The sequence below is a fragment of the Quercus suber genome, unplaced genomic scaffold (assembly GCF_002906115.3).
Source record: "Quercus suber isolate HL8 unplaced genomic scaffold, Cork oak 2.0 scaffold_42, whole genome shotgun sequence".
Classification (NCBI taxonomy): Eukaryota; Viridiplantae; Streptophyta; class Magnoliopsida; order Fagales; family Fagaceae; genus Quercus; species Quercus suber.
The window spans coordinates 1,249,088-1,262,638 of NW_027069507.1; the positions used below are offsets into that span (position 1 = coordinate 1,249,088).

Genomic DNA, 13,551 nt, shown 5'->3' on the forward strand with positions numbered 1-13,551 from the left:
TGCAATCAAGTTTACATTTCAAAAGAGAAATTAAACTTTAGTAATTGAATATTTGCATGTATTAACCGGATTGGTTTTGATTATTTAAGCAATCATAATATAGAACAACCAGTCCAAGAGGAAAAATAACAAGGACAACAAAAGTATTGACTGCCAATGCTTCTATATAATTTGTGCAATTGCTCTACGTCAACATTGAGAAACCTTTTTGCATAAGATATCTATGAAAAGCAAGAGAATGCATCACCAGCTGCCACACTAGTGCAACACAGCATGCCACCCAGTGCAGTAGCTAGTGCACCATCACCAGCTGCCACACCAGTGCAGCACAGCATGCCACCCAATGCAGCAGCTAGTGCACTAGGTGATGCAGACTCAGCTGCCACACTCAGTGCAGCACAGCTTGGTACCCAGTGCAGGAGCTCGTGCATTAGAACTGCTCAAACAAGCACTGGAACAACTAAGAGAAGAAATGAATGATCAAAGACAAGTGAAGTTCAGATTGAAGATTCAAGTAGAAGTCCAGATTGTATTTCAGAGTTGAAGAAATTGAAGAGTTGTAATTACTCCTCTAAATGATAGCAAGCATTCTTGGTCTGCTTGATGAGTATACATAAACGGCATGTAGCTTTTGATTAGTTAGTCTAGTTAGCCTTTAAGTTAGACACGTGAGTGAGTTTGTTATGTTTGTTATGTTGTGTTCACACGTGCTTGTAGCGGTTAAGTTAGTATATATATATATATATATACAGTTGTATAGCTACGGAATTAATCAATGAAAATAGTTTTCATCAAAATTTCATAATATCCAGATATCCAGCTCTGATATCTAAATATTTATGGAGCAATTGGGGTTTCTATCCATGCATCCCCTAATAGTGATTCCTCCACCACCAACTGTAGCACAAACTAACTTCAAGCACAAATCACAATATAATACAATGCACCAGCTCTCTAACAAATGCACTAGTGCAACATGCGAACTTCACACGACCCTAATTACAGATGGAGGCCAATTTCAAGTCTCTGTACAAGTGCCTCACATGGTTTTATTAGAGAGCTAGACAATGTTTTTCAGAACCCACACACAACCACAAGGAGAAATAAAATTCATGTTAATGCCACATACTAAAATCGAAAAACATTAATCCAATATAAATCATAACTCAAAAATACCAATACAGAAATCACAAATCCAGTTTATACATAAATCTGGTAAATACTAACAACTCAACAAATATCAAATCTTGACAAACTGCTATCTTTGAAGATTGAACATAGTAGTTGCAAAAAAATAAGCTCCCAGATATGGTACATATCCAACATTTTTACTTACAATACAAAGTTTGTAACCACTTAATCAAGGCATCTGAAAATGTGGACTTTGAACACAACATCGTCCCTCATAATCAGCTCAAATACGCAAACATTTCCTACTCACAAAGTATTGTCCCTCACAAATGCAAACCAACCAACAAATACGACACACGATGAGTATTTTTCTTCATAAATGTATAACTTCACAGGCCAGAACCAGTCCACAACCTCGAGCTTCACAATGAGTGTACTTCCTTTGGTGTAGTCCTTGGTAAAGCCTTCTCTCGGTAAGTAGTTGATAATGCTATTGGGTAAGCTCTGTACAAAAAACAAGAAGACGTATTTCAAACCCATACTGAACCCATTTGAATGAAAAGCATTTTTTAGGCAGTACTATCACTATATGTTATGTTGATAGTTGGATGCAGCTATGTTGATGCCATTTTGATTTGATCATATTGTTCATAATGACTTTACATTCTTATGTGATTTCCTTCTACCACCTAAGATGATACTATATGAACTAACAACACAATGAAGCAAATCACTACCAAGTTATGTCCATCAACAACTCGATGCTACATGCTTTCTAATTGATCTATGGAAAATCAAAGTTCATCGGAGTTGCATTTCTAAAACCCAACAAGATGTTCAGCTGAAAGCTTACCGCACGATCCTTGCCATTAATGTACGATGGATGAATGATAACCGTGAAAAGGGGATTTTCTGATTTCAAAGCATTGGCTCTCACAAGATCATTTTCAGCTACACCACCATCTTTATTAGGACATTGGTCATGTGAGAAAGACTCATCCAGATTGCAATCAGATTCAACTTTAACTAACGGGCTGCTTTTACATCCTACTTGATTTCGTCCAACCCCATGAGCTGATCCTGAAATGACATGACAATTAATCAGTTCATGCACATGAAATTAATAGTGAACAGGCTTACAAAATCAACCAGATAGTGACAAAAGTGTAAAATTCAAACTTGAACTCTCCCTCCTAGTAAAAGATGGCCCAAACCGCCTTTTTGATTTCTCTAACATTGATGGATTGGTTTTTGCCCTCTTATGAGGTAGAGGGCATTGTACTGGTGGTTTATCCCCTGTTTCTCGGCTTGGCATAAAGCCATTGATGATTTCAATCGAGTTATCATCACTCTCATTGTCTTCCATCCTACGAACTTGGAGTTCAGCTGCATGTTAGTCTACTTTTGTTGTAGTGGCATTGAATATGAGTACAGAAAATTGTGAATTTCCTTCATATCTGAAAACTAGCAAGTGCCCCATGGTTAGAGCATAACAGCTTGCAAATTCAAACCAACCATTTTGAAAACAAACCTCCCCATCACATTTTGTCAACTTCACTGTCCATTTTGTACCATTTGGAATCATAAGAAAGGCTAGATTTGCCAGATCAACTCCAGATTCGCTTATAAACTTCTTTGGAATCCGCTGTAAAAAGAACTTGAACATAAATGCAAGCTTTGTAAATAAACAAATGCAATCAATCAAACGAACTTTGAGTTGTGCAGTCAGTACCATTACAGGAAAAATAAATTTAGTCTTTCTTTTATAATAATACTTTAATAATTGTTCAACGAACATACTTGTTGGATGAAACAAACCCAGGCAAAAACCATATAGACAGTGGTAGAAAGATGTAAGTAAGAAAATAAAATCAAAACTAATGGGAAATATTGTTCCACTGTATCCTACGCATTACAAAATGTAAGCTTTTTATGACTACATGTAACCAGCATGGAACCAACTTCACAGATTTTTCTTAAACTTGGTCATCAACAAATGTAAAATTTTTCAAGAATCACAAATAAAAAAGATAAAGTGGATGACGTTAATTAGCATATGATTTTCAGATAGAAACTCGGCAATAAAATTAAGTATACTTACAAGCTTTCCTTCTGCTAGAGTTTGAGGCATAATAATCTTGAAAAAGTGTGGGAAGTGTGTGGTAAGATCAACAGGACCATCCCCATTGTCCCTCCGGCGTTGAGAAGTCATCGTTCTGGTTCTCCAGAGTGTTTTTTCCTCAGAATCGTAACTGCAGATGCACATTAGGTTGAGTACTGAAATAGAGTGTCCAAGATGGTCGTTGGACTTCCACATAACCCGATTATTAAGTAATAGAGTTATGTGCAGTGTAACTGTAACCAATCCATGTTGTGTGCACTGTAACTGAAAGGAATCCATGATGCGTTGTCTGGCTTCCACGTAACTCGAGTACTTGAAAATCGGGTTACTCATAATATTACTCGATAATATATATATCGAGTTACGTGCAGTGGGCTCCCAGACCCAGCCCAGATATTTGAACTGATCCAGAAGCAGTCTAAGTGGAATCCAAGTGTACAGAAGATATTCCACATAACTCGATTAATTACAAGTCGAGTTATGTGTGGTGCAACTCCCATAACCCAGGGTTTTATTTTCCACGGAACTCGATTAAAGGGAAATCGGGTTATTTGTATTATTACTCGGTAATACGTATACCGAGTTACATGCACTAGGCTCCCAGACCCAGCCCAGATATTTGGACTGATCCAGAATCAGTCCAAGTGGAATCCTAGTGTACAGAAGAAATTCCACATAACCCGATTAATTACAAGTCGAGTTATGTGTGGTGCAACTCCCACAACCCAGGGTTTTATTTTCCACAGAACTCGATTAAAGGGAAATCGGGTTATTTGTATTATTACTCGGTAATACGTATACCGAGTTACGTGCACTGGGCTCCCAGACCCAGCCCAAATATTTAGATTGATCCAGAAGCAGTCTAAGTGGAATCCAAGTGTCCAGAAGATCTTCCACATAACCCGGTTACTTAAAAGTCGAGTTATGTGCAGTGCAATTCACTCATGAATTTATTTGGAGTAGTCATGCAACACTGTCACAGCCATACTTATTTGGCCTATTTAGTCATCATAAAAGTAGACTTGTACATGTATTGGCTTCCATCAACAACTCATCCATAGAGTTCCAACTACTTCCATAATCAAATCATCCATACAATTCCAACCACATCCATAACTAAATCACTTCATTAAACAATCACATGAATAAGAAAATCATCCATACAATCTACAATGGAAAATAAGGAGCCATTATACATTTAAAACCATTGAACCAAGTTGTTCATAATGTAAGTACAACCATTTACATATAAATGATGTCTTGTCATAGTTTACAAGAAGAGATTTAAGTTCAACTAGCGCCACACCAACTGCCTCTTTGCTGCGAATCCCATATCTGCACATGTACGACAAAAAGTACATCAATACCGCATCATTTACTCATCTTTTAAAACCATGTTTTACTATCACAAATCCAATATACACATTACTACAGGACTTGTAAGAAGAACTTCTGACTTGTAAGAATAATTGACAACACTAAATAAGAATAACTTATGGAATATCCCCCTCCTTACTAGGACTTGTAATTGTTACCTGCTATGTACCACCACGGCTTGTTGATTCCACGTTCCGAGTCAGACATCTACGACAATTATGACCTTCTTGGTGACACAACCCACACTTCGACTCTGGAACGTTCTCAATCCACAACAAGGTTGGTAACTCCCTATCCTCGTCATCCATCTCATTGCGGATTCTTGTGGACTTAGGCCGACCTTTCTCGCAAATCAACCGTGGGTTTGGCATCACTATTCTCCTTTCTTGCGGTTCCAGCCATTCTAACCTATCTTTTAGTGATTGGAATATCGGCTCATAGCTGTGATACCGTTCTTCCACGCGGTAGAAACGATCCATAAACTCCGTCGCATCGTGGTTGTACTTGGCACAAACTGCTATCAAGTGTGAACAGGGGATCTTGTTTGCTTCCCATTTCTCGCACGCGCGTGTCTTGTCCACGAGGGAAACCGAATGGGTGTGAGCTTCCCCACCAATGTTCAACAGTGAAGACTGTGTCTCCACTGTATACAAGCGCTGTTACACGCTCATCCTTCTAACCATATGGAGCTTCTCTTTCTCTTGATTTGCCTCGAACTTGTCATAGGCATATTTGCACCACTCTTGTCCCTCTTCCAACTGCGCTAGGGTTTTATTTCGACGATCATCAAAGTACAAGTTCACCTTGTAAAATGTGAACTGAACCATTGCAATTATGGGCAAGCTACGTGTGCCCTTAAGTACCCCATTGAAGCACTCTGACAGGTTGGTTGTCATTGCCCCATATCGATACCCATGGTCATGTACAAGTGTCCACTTTTCTTGAGCTACCTCCTTCAGATAGTCATACGCATCGGCATTGATATTCTTGATGCCATCCATGGTGTTTTCAAACTTCTTAACTTGATTTGCAGTTACTGCCATCCATACCAAGTTCTTCAATGCCACACTATTGAAGTTAGTGTTAACATTGCTTACTAAATGGTGGAGGCAATACCGGTGATGGACTAAGGGCGGTTGCAAGTAGCCCCTATGTTCAGTGTCATCGAAGAATGATTGTATCCCACGATGCCTATCAGAGATTATACACAAATTGGTCTGGTCCGTAACATAGGTCAGCAAGCATGCCAAGAACCATCCCCATGTCTCCATGCTCTCGCTTTCAATAACAGCAGACGCAAGTGGATAAACCTCGTTGTTACCATCTGTTGCCATTGCTATCAACAGCTTTCCTTTGTACTTGCCATAGAGATGCGTTGCATCTATGCTTATCACCGGCCTACAATGCCTGAATCCTCTAATACATGGACCGAAAGCCCAAAACGCATAGTTGAATATGCAAGTCCCCAGGACACAGGGGTTGCACTTTAACGTGGTTACAGTGTCTAGATCTGCATCAAACAATGCCGCTAGAAACCGTGGCAATGTTACGCACGACTCATGAAAATCCCCGTAAATACGCGCAACTGCCTTCTGTTTAGCTTCCCAAACTTTGTACATAGTTACATCATGCCCGTGCTTCGCATGCAGAATACTGCGCGGGTCCTTTATGGATCGGGTTAGGTCCTCCCGTACATACTTCTCAAGTGCAATAGAGATGAACTTTGAATCCATCATCCGCCCATCGGTCGCTACCTGGAAGGATGTGCAACTATGGGGACAAGTACATTTACTGATCACCCACATCCTGTGCTTCTTGCTGCAAGTAGCTCAAATTGACCACAGACATGCCTCATGTATGCACTGCACCACCAGCCTATTAGTGTCAGACTTGATGACCTTGTATTGCTTATTATGCTCCAATGAGTAGAGGGTCAACACATAATGAATTGAGGCTTTATTCTGGAATAGCATCCCCTTCGTTGGCTAGTCACCTTTATGCCAACTTGTAAGCTATCCTGTACCCAATGCAGGTGATGGGTCATTAATATTGTCCCATGTGTTTGATGTGAACCATTCTGGGATAGAAACTGTAGAAGGGGAATCCTCCTCGTTGTTTTCAATTTGTGTTCCATCTAAGACCTCTGCTTCATCCACTGGTCCATCAGTATTAATGAACTCTTCGTACACATCTCGGCTGACATCAATATCAAGGCCCCCATCCATATAGGCTTGGAAATGTTCATATGCGTGAGTAGACCCTCCCACGTCATGTGTTTGAGTGGCGCCCAACACTTCGGTGTTGTCCAAATCATCAACCGCATTGCATGGTTGAGTATTGTCAGGCAAAGGCGTGGCATCAGCAAAGGAAGGATGCATGTCAAGCGATAGGGACCGGTGTGGCTCTTCCATCCCACTGCCATGCTGCGAACTTGCACCAGCATGGAACCCAAAAGCCTCAACAGTTACATACAAGTCGGACACTATGAACTGGGGGGGTCCGCTTAATCACTGTCCACATCATGTCCATATCAGCATCGCAACCCAACGAATTTGAGTTGTAGACAACCTGAGTATTCATAAGTAGCTGAGGGGCACGGTACACAATGGATATCTTATGTGACTCCCTGTCCAACCTTAGAGCTTCCATTATCTTCCGGTGCATCTTTCTCAAGTGTGTTCCACATTTGAAGTCAATGAACTTCTACTTCATTGACTCACCTTTATAGGACAACCCATGCAACTCATGGAAATACTGCTCCCCATCGTAGTAAACATAGAAGTAATGATGACCCATGGCCGACCTAGATAAGGAAAATTATCTGCGGTTATCATGCAGAATATAGGGGGTTATGTTATGCCATGGTGTAATTAATCTTTACCAACATGAACGTACAAACCATTTTTTACGGACGCACTATCATGATATCCTAAGTATTCTTAACAGACAAACTTGTTCACCTCTCAGCTTTCTTTTTCAGAACCCACACACTAAAGCTATTTAGAACTAAAAGAGCCACACAAATTAAACCAATGATTGCTTCTTACATCATTGTTGATACCTATGAATGAATGCATATATCATCATCATAGAAATTCACATGTATGTTTGTTTATACATATGTTCATAGGTATCTATACATACATTACTATATATGTATACAGCGTCACTATTACACACACATACACACACGTCTATGCATATATAGGATTTTGCTAACGTGCAACCTAAGGGCATTCAAATAATTAATAATTTTTTAAAAGAATTTTATCAAAAATTGAAGGAAATATTGACAATTTTTTCAATTTTTAACAAAATGTAATCTAAACACACATGTGTATATATATATATATGATCATATATGGGTAGGTAGGTTTGGTTATATATAGACATAGTCTACACACACACACACACACATATCAGAGCCCATATGTGTGTGTGTGTGTGTGTGTGTGTGCGTGTGTGTGTGTGTGTGTGTGTATCCACATACATCAATATCAACTATGGGTCATTAGGTTTGTTGATATATAGATATATCTATACATACATACATCTATATAGTGTGGCTATACACACACAGTGTCAGAATCATAGTAACATGGTAATCACATTTATACTATAAAGCCAATCCAAGTGTAATCACAGTTGAAATATACCTGTTAGGAGAGATGTGCCACAACAAAGACTAAGGGAACCACAGGTGTAGCACGCTTGGTAGGATGCAATCATTGGGAGGAAAACGCCAACACAGCAGACGAACTTGTTCACTCTCATGCTTTCCTGATAGGAACCCACGCACTGAAGCTGTTTACACCTGAAAGAGGCAGACACATGCATAGGCTCTGATAAGTGGGTAGCCAATGATAACTCGATATCCAATTAGTCAAGTTACTTAAGAAAAACTCGACCTCTAAGTGGCTGAGTTATATCTTTAAAAATCTATTGATGTGATGGTGAGTCAGGAACTCGGCAATTCTAGAATCAAGTTACTCAATAACTCAACTACATAGAAATCAAGTTTTTCAATCGAGTTTTCTCTTTATAAACCTAGTGCAGCAGCTAGTAAGCATCACATTCTAGTGCAGGAACTAGCGCCACACCATTCCGTGTTTGCAGAGCAAATTGGGACGTACTTATGTTGTGTTTAACGGTCGTGTTCCAGGCATATACAATAGCTGGGTAGATGCGAGCAGACAAGTTCATCAGTTCCCAAACGCCAATCACAAATCATATAAAGATCGAAGGGATGCACAAGCCGCATACATGGAGTATTTGTATCATAATGGTGTGGACGTGCAGGGTGGTGCATCCACATCGTCCACAAGTCCAAACATGTCCACATCAAGTCCATCGAGCACATTTCGAAGCGAACAAGCCAATCGTCCAAGTGGAGACATTAGGAACACCTTGTTGAGGTATCAGTTAGAAGTTGCCATTGAGGAGCGTGACCACGCAAGAAGAATTGAAACCTTGAGTGCAAGCATGTTGAATGAGGTGGTAGCCCATGTTGTGGCCGATAATGAAGTTGACGAATCGAGTAGACAGCGTACGGGTAAATGAATGCAAACATATGACTTCCTGTTGTGGTATTCAATAAGATGTGTATAAATGCGAAGTTTGTGGTTTCCCTAATTACTATGGTTTAACTATAAATGTCATCATTTTTCAGCAGTTTTTCTGTATAGTGTGGCTATATTTCCGATGCTTGATAACAAACTTGCTAATTGTTTTATTTATGCCAATTTCTAGTTAACCAAATTATTTTTGTTTCCGCACTACTTGAAGGTTTTCTTTTATCCAAAAAGATAAAAATAAAAAGATATAATGCATGTTCGCACAGTATGAGGCTGTGGAAGCTTTGGGGTAGTCGAAAATATCATAAAAGATCAGTCCACCATCTTGGGCGAGAAACCCAATCACCCAGTACGGATGCAGCCATTCTCCTGATTAAGCCATCCGAAATATTATAATTTTTTTGATATAGTTATTATAATATTTTGATATAATTATTGTAATAATAATCATTGAACATTTAGATGCGTAAATGGAAAAATAATCAACCTGACCTTGCACATGGGTATTCCAGTCTTTTTCATAGACTGAGTTTTCTCTTTTAAGTTTTCTCTCTATTTTAGAAAGAAAACATTTTGGTAGACCCGGAGAAAAAACACCTGGGCCTCATCATATTTTTTTTCCTCTCACCCTTCCAACCAAACACCCATTAAAAAGTTCTCTGCACTTTTCTCTCCCCAATTTTCCATCCTCCGTAAAATCTCTCCAAACAACATACGCTACAGTTTAGGGCATGCACATAGCCAATAGAATTTATATATTAACGGAATCAGAATAACATTTAAGTTGAGTTTTAAAAATACAGCATTTCCTTTCATTGCCTTGAGATTGTCAACATTTGGAAATCTATTAGGAATTTGCTACCAATTCAGAAGAATGCCAACAATAAATATGCACAAATACAGGTTAGAACAGCCTCAAAGGAAAATTATAACCAACCAAATTGTTCTTTGGATACAGGCATATATACATCAGATTTTGCAATTGATCCTATAATCTCACCAATCATGACCATGCACTCTCCTTGTTACACCAAGCATAACAACAATCACAGCCAGTGTGGACTGCGAATGTAAAAATAAAAATTGTGTGAGTACAGGCAAAGCATATATCATCGTTTCCTAGCCAGCAAATAAGCAGATAAAAAATATCAATTTTTACAAAGAAGCAAGAAGGAAGGCAATTGTCAAAATTATAAATTCCTAACACAAGCCAGCATAGAAACCAATAGTAAAATCAGCTCTAGTATTTACTAAATAACATGTCTATATTAACTTGTACTGTTGTACAGACTGCTTGCACGTTCTGTATTCCAAATTCACAGAGGAGGTTAGTAGGGATACGCATGGCACTAGAGCTCAATGAATATGTCAACTGGTAACCAAAATGTAGTAATTTTGTACACATAGCATTTGCAAACAGCATTATGCCAGCAACTAGCAACTAGCAACATATATCATTAGCAAGATTGTACCTCACATCTAAATGCACCAAACTATCTATTTAGATGTGTAGTAATTGTATTTATAGATTATCATGCGATAGCACACAAATGAAATGCACATCACCATCTGATTTTTTTTTTATAAGTAATGAGTTTTATTCATGACGAAAAAGACTTTATGTTAACAACAATGAACACAAAAGATCTTGAAAAAATTACTATAAATCAGACAAATCATGCACCTTGTAAAACCAGAATTTTTTCAAGTAATACAACATACTTTGGAAGCCTCCAAAACCATAGGCCATATGTCATAAATCATACCTTGAAAGGCACCTATCCTCATAATCTTAAAATCGGACCTATACCAGCTTCACCTAAATTCACAAACCGCTCAAATTGGTCCAAGAACTTGAACTGGTTTTGACAAACTTTGACATAATATTTGTTTTAACTTAATAAATACTGTGACTTATCAACCTCCACCCCCCACCAAAAAAGAAAAGGCTTACATGCATGGGTTCTTTAATTAAAGTGGACCAAGTAATAAACTCTTGCACGCCTCATCAGCAACTCACACACTCTTCATCAGGAACTTGTACACGCCCTCACCAGCACCCCACATGCAGCATCACACGCACCCTCATGCAGCAGCACACGCACAGCCAATCATCACCACACACCTCAGCCACTCAATAACATACTCACACACTTCTAACACATTCACAATGAAATCAAATACTAACATTGTATTTGTTAGTCTATTCTATGAACCTATTTATCATTCTTTTTGGATAAGTTCAAAAGTTTGAGAGGCATTCACAATGAAATCAAATACTAACATTGTAGTTCGTAGTTTATTCATGAACCGATTTATTTGAGTCATTTTCATTATTAGAGTGAATATTTCTTTCAGGCTTCAATGTCTTTTGACACTTGATGATGTGCACTTGTCTACAATTTTGAGCTTTGGTTGTTTCTTCCTATCATTGATTTTGACATATTTTCCTTGTTAAGTATCATTCTCTTTAAATGTGAATATGGATGATTAATAGGGAAAATAGAGATGTATGATTTATGATGCCTTAATATAGGATTTTTCATTCCTCCAGCCCTTCATTCAAACTTCATTGCTTGATTCCCCTTTTATGATCTTTTATATATTGTGCATTGCTAGCCTGTTAAACTCAACGAACAGGTAATAATGGTGTTCTCTTTCATGCATACAGGAAAACAGCTTTAATGCTGGCTCTCTGTAAATTCTTGCGGGACAAGTACAGTCTTGCTGCAGTAAGTAGAATTTCTAAAAGCTTTGAAATTTTTTCTCAATTATGATTTATTCCTTCAATGTTAATGAATTTATAGATTTGGAATTGATGATTTCCGCTCACATTTGAGCTATTTAAAAGATCATCACATTTGAGCTATTTACATGCATGGGTTCTTTACATGCATGGGTTCTTTTTGTATATTAATTCTAGACCATAAACATTTCTAGCATAGAGAATTCCCTGACTTACGTCCATCATACTCCAGCTATAAATATACAAGATCCACTCATTCTAAATGATGTTGGACATTAAGCTTTTATTCAAAACCCCAACTCTCCAATTCAATAGGCCAACTTGAAAGAGTAGTGAAGCTGATGCAGTACTTCCTAGCATGCAATTAAATTATGAACTAGATCCAGCAACTACCAAGAAAGAAAATAATATGTGTAGATTGCTCATTTCAAGACGATAGGGCCAGTCTCAAAAGATATGTAATGAACACTAGCAAAATTATTTGCTGAAGTCCATATCAATACAAGGAATCATAAAGAAAGAAAATAATATAAATAGAAAACAACCTCATAACCGAGAAAAAAGAGATACTGCACAACAAAAATACTTACAGCTATTGTGCATGCAATATATCCAGGTTTTTCTCTGTAATTGTTAGGTTCTAAGGTCTTAGGATTTTATGTATTTAGATCTCTAATTTGTAATGTTGGCAAACCATGATCAAAACATTGTATGGTGTCTTCTTTAGACTTGCTCAAAGTTGGTTTAATATTGTAAAGTTGGAATCGAGTGGCTGCAGAAGTACTTGGGACTCTCGGCCTGGCTCGATCGATCGAAGAATAGACTCGATCGATCGAAAATCGCACAGGTTGAATTTTCTGCAGAATTTCCAACTCAGCCCTACTTCATTAAACGTTTAGGGTTTTATGTTTTTACCCTAGGTATATAAATAAAACCCTAGCCACGTTTTTGGAGGTTGTCCATATTGTATTGTTGCTATACATTGCTGTTTTGTGTGAATCTCGTGTGAGATCTTTGAGGAGCTTTCCTTTACACAAAACTTAGGGTTTTCATGGTGGAGATTATTTCAACATCTTGAAGATCATTACTGTTGCAACCATTGGAACTTAAAAGAAAAGCAAGCGGGGAGCTTGTAGCTGATTGAAGAATTCAAGAAAGAAGTAGTCCGTGGATTCGGAGCCTGCGCGTGGTCGTGTCAGGAAGTTCTACTGGTGGGTAGCATTAGGAAGTCGAGCGGGGAGCTTGTAGTCCTTTTGTACGAACTTCAATTCTTTCATAGTGAATTCAGGTTAGCCTTGAGGATCGGTGGGTCAAATCCTCCCCAGGTTTTTACCGTGTGGTTTCCTGGGTGATCATATCTTGTGTTATTTATTTTCCGCTGCATTATATCTTGATATGATTGTTTGGATTGTTTTAACCTAGAATTGTTTAATTTGACTAAGTAACAACTTGGCTAATTAATCTAGGCTACGCAATCTGTGTGTTTTAAGGGGTCTAAAACCGTTCAAGTGGTATCAGAGCGAAGTAGCTCTTTTTGTTTGAGATTCTTTAATCTCTGAGCTGATCCTTGACCCCTGTTGTCATGGAGCATGGACACTCTC

General features: G+C 38.4%; 1 protein-coding gene across 1 annotated transcript; it reads right to left on the bottom strand.

Moving 5' to 3' along the window:
- Positions 1-5,289: 5,289 nt before the first annotated feature.
- LOC112009843 (uncharacterized) lies at positions 5,290-6,363 on the bottom strand. The gene has a single exon (XM_024042191.1). The coding sequence runs from the start codon at positions 6,361-6,363 to the stop codon at positions 5,290-5,292; it is 1,074 nt and encodes a 357-aa protein (XP_023897959.1).
- Between the last annotated feature and the right edge of the window lie 7,188 nt (positions 6,364-13,551).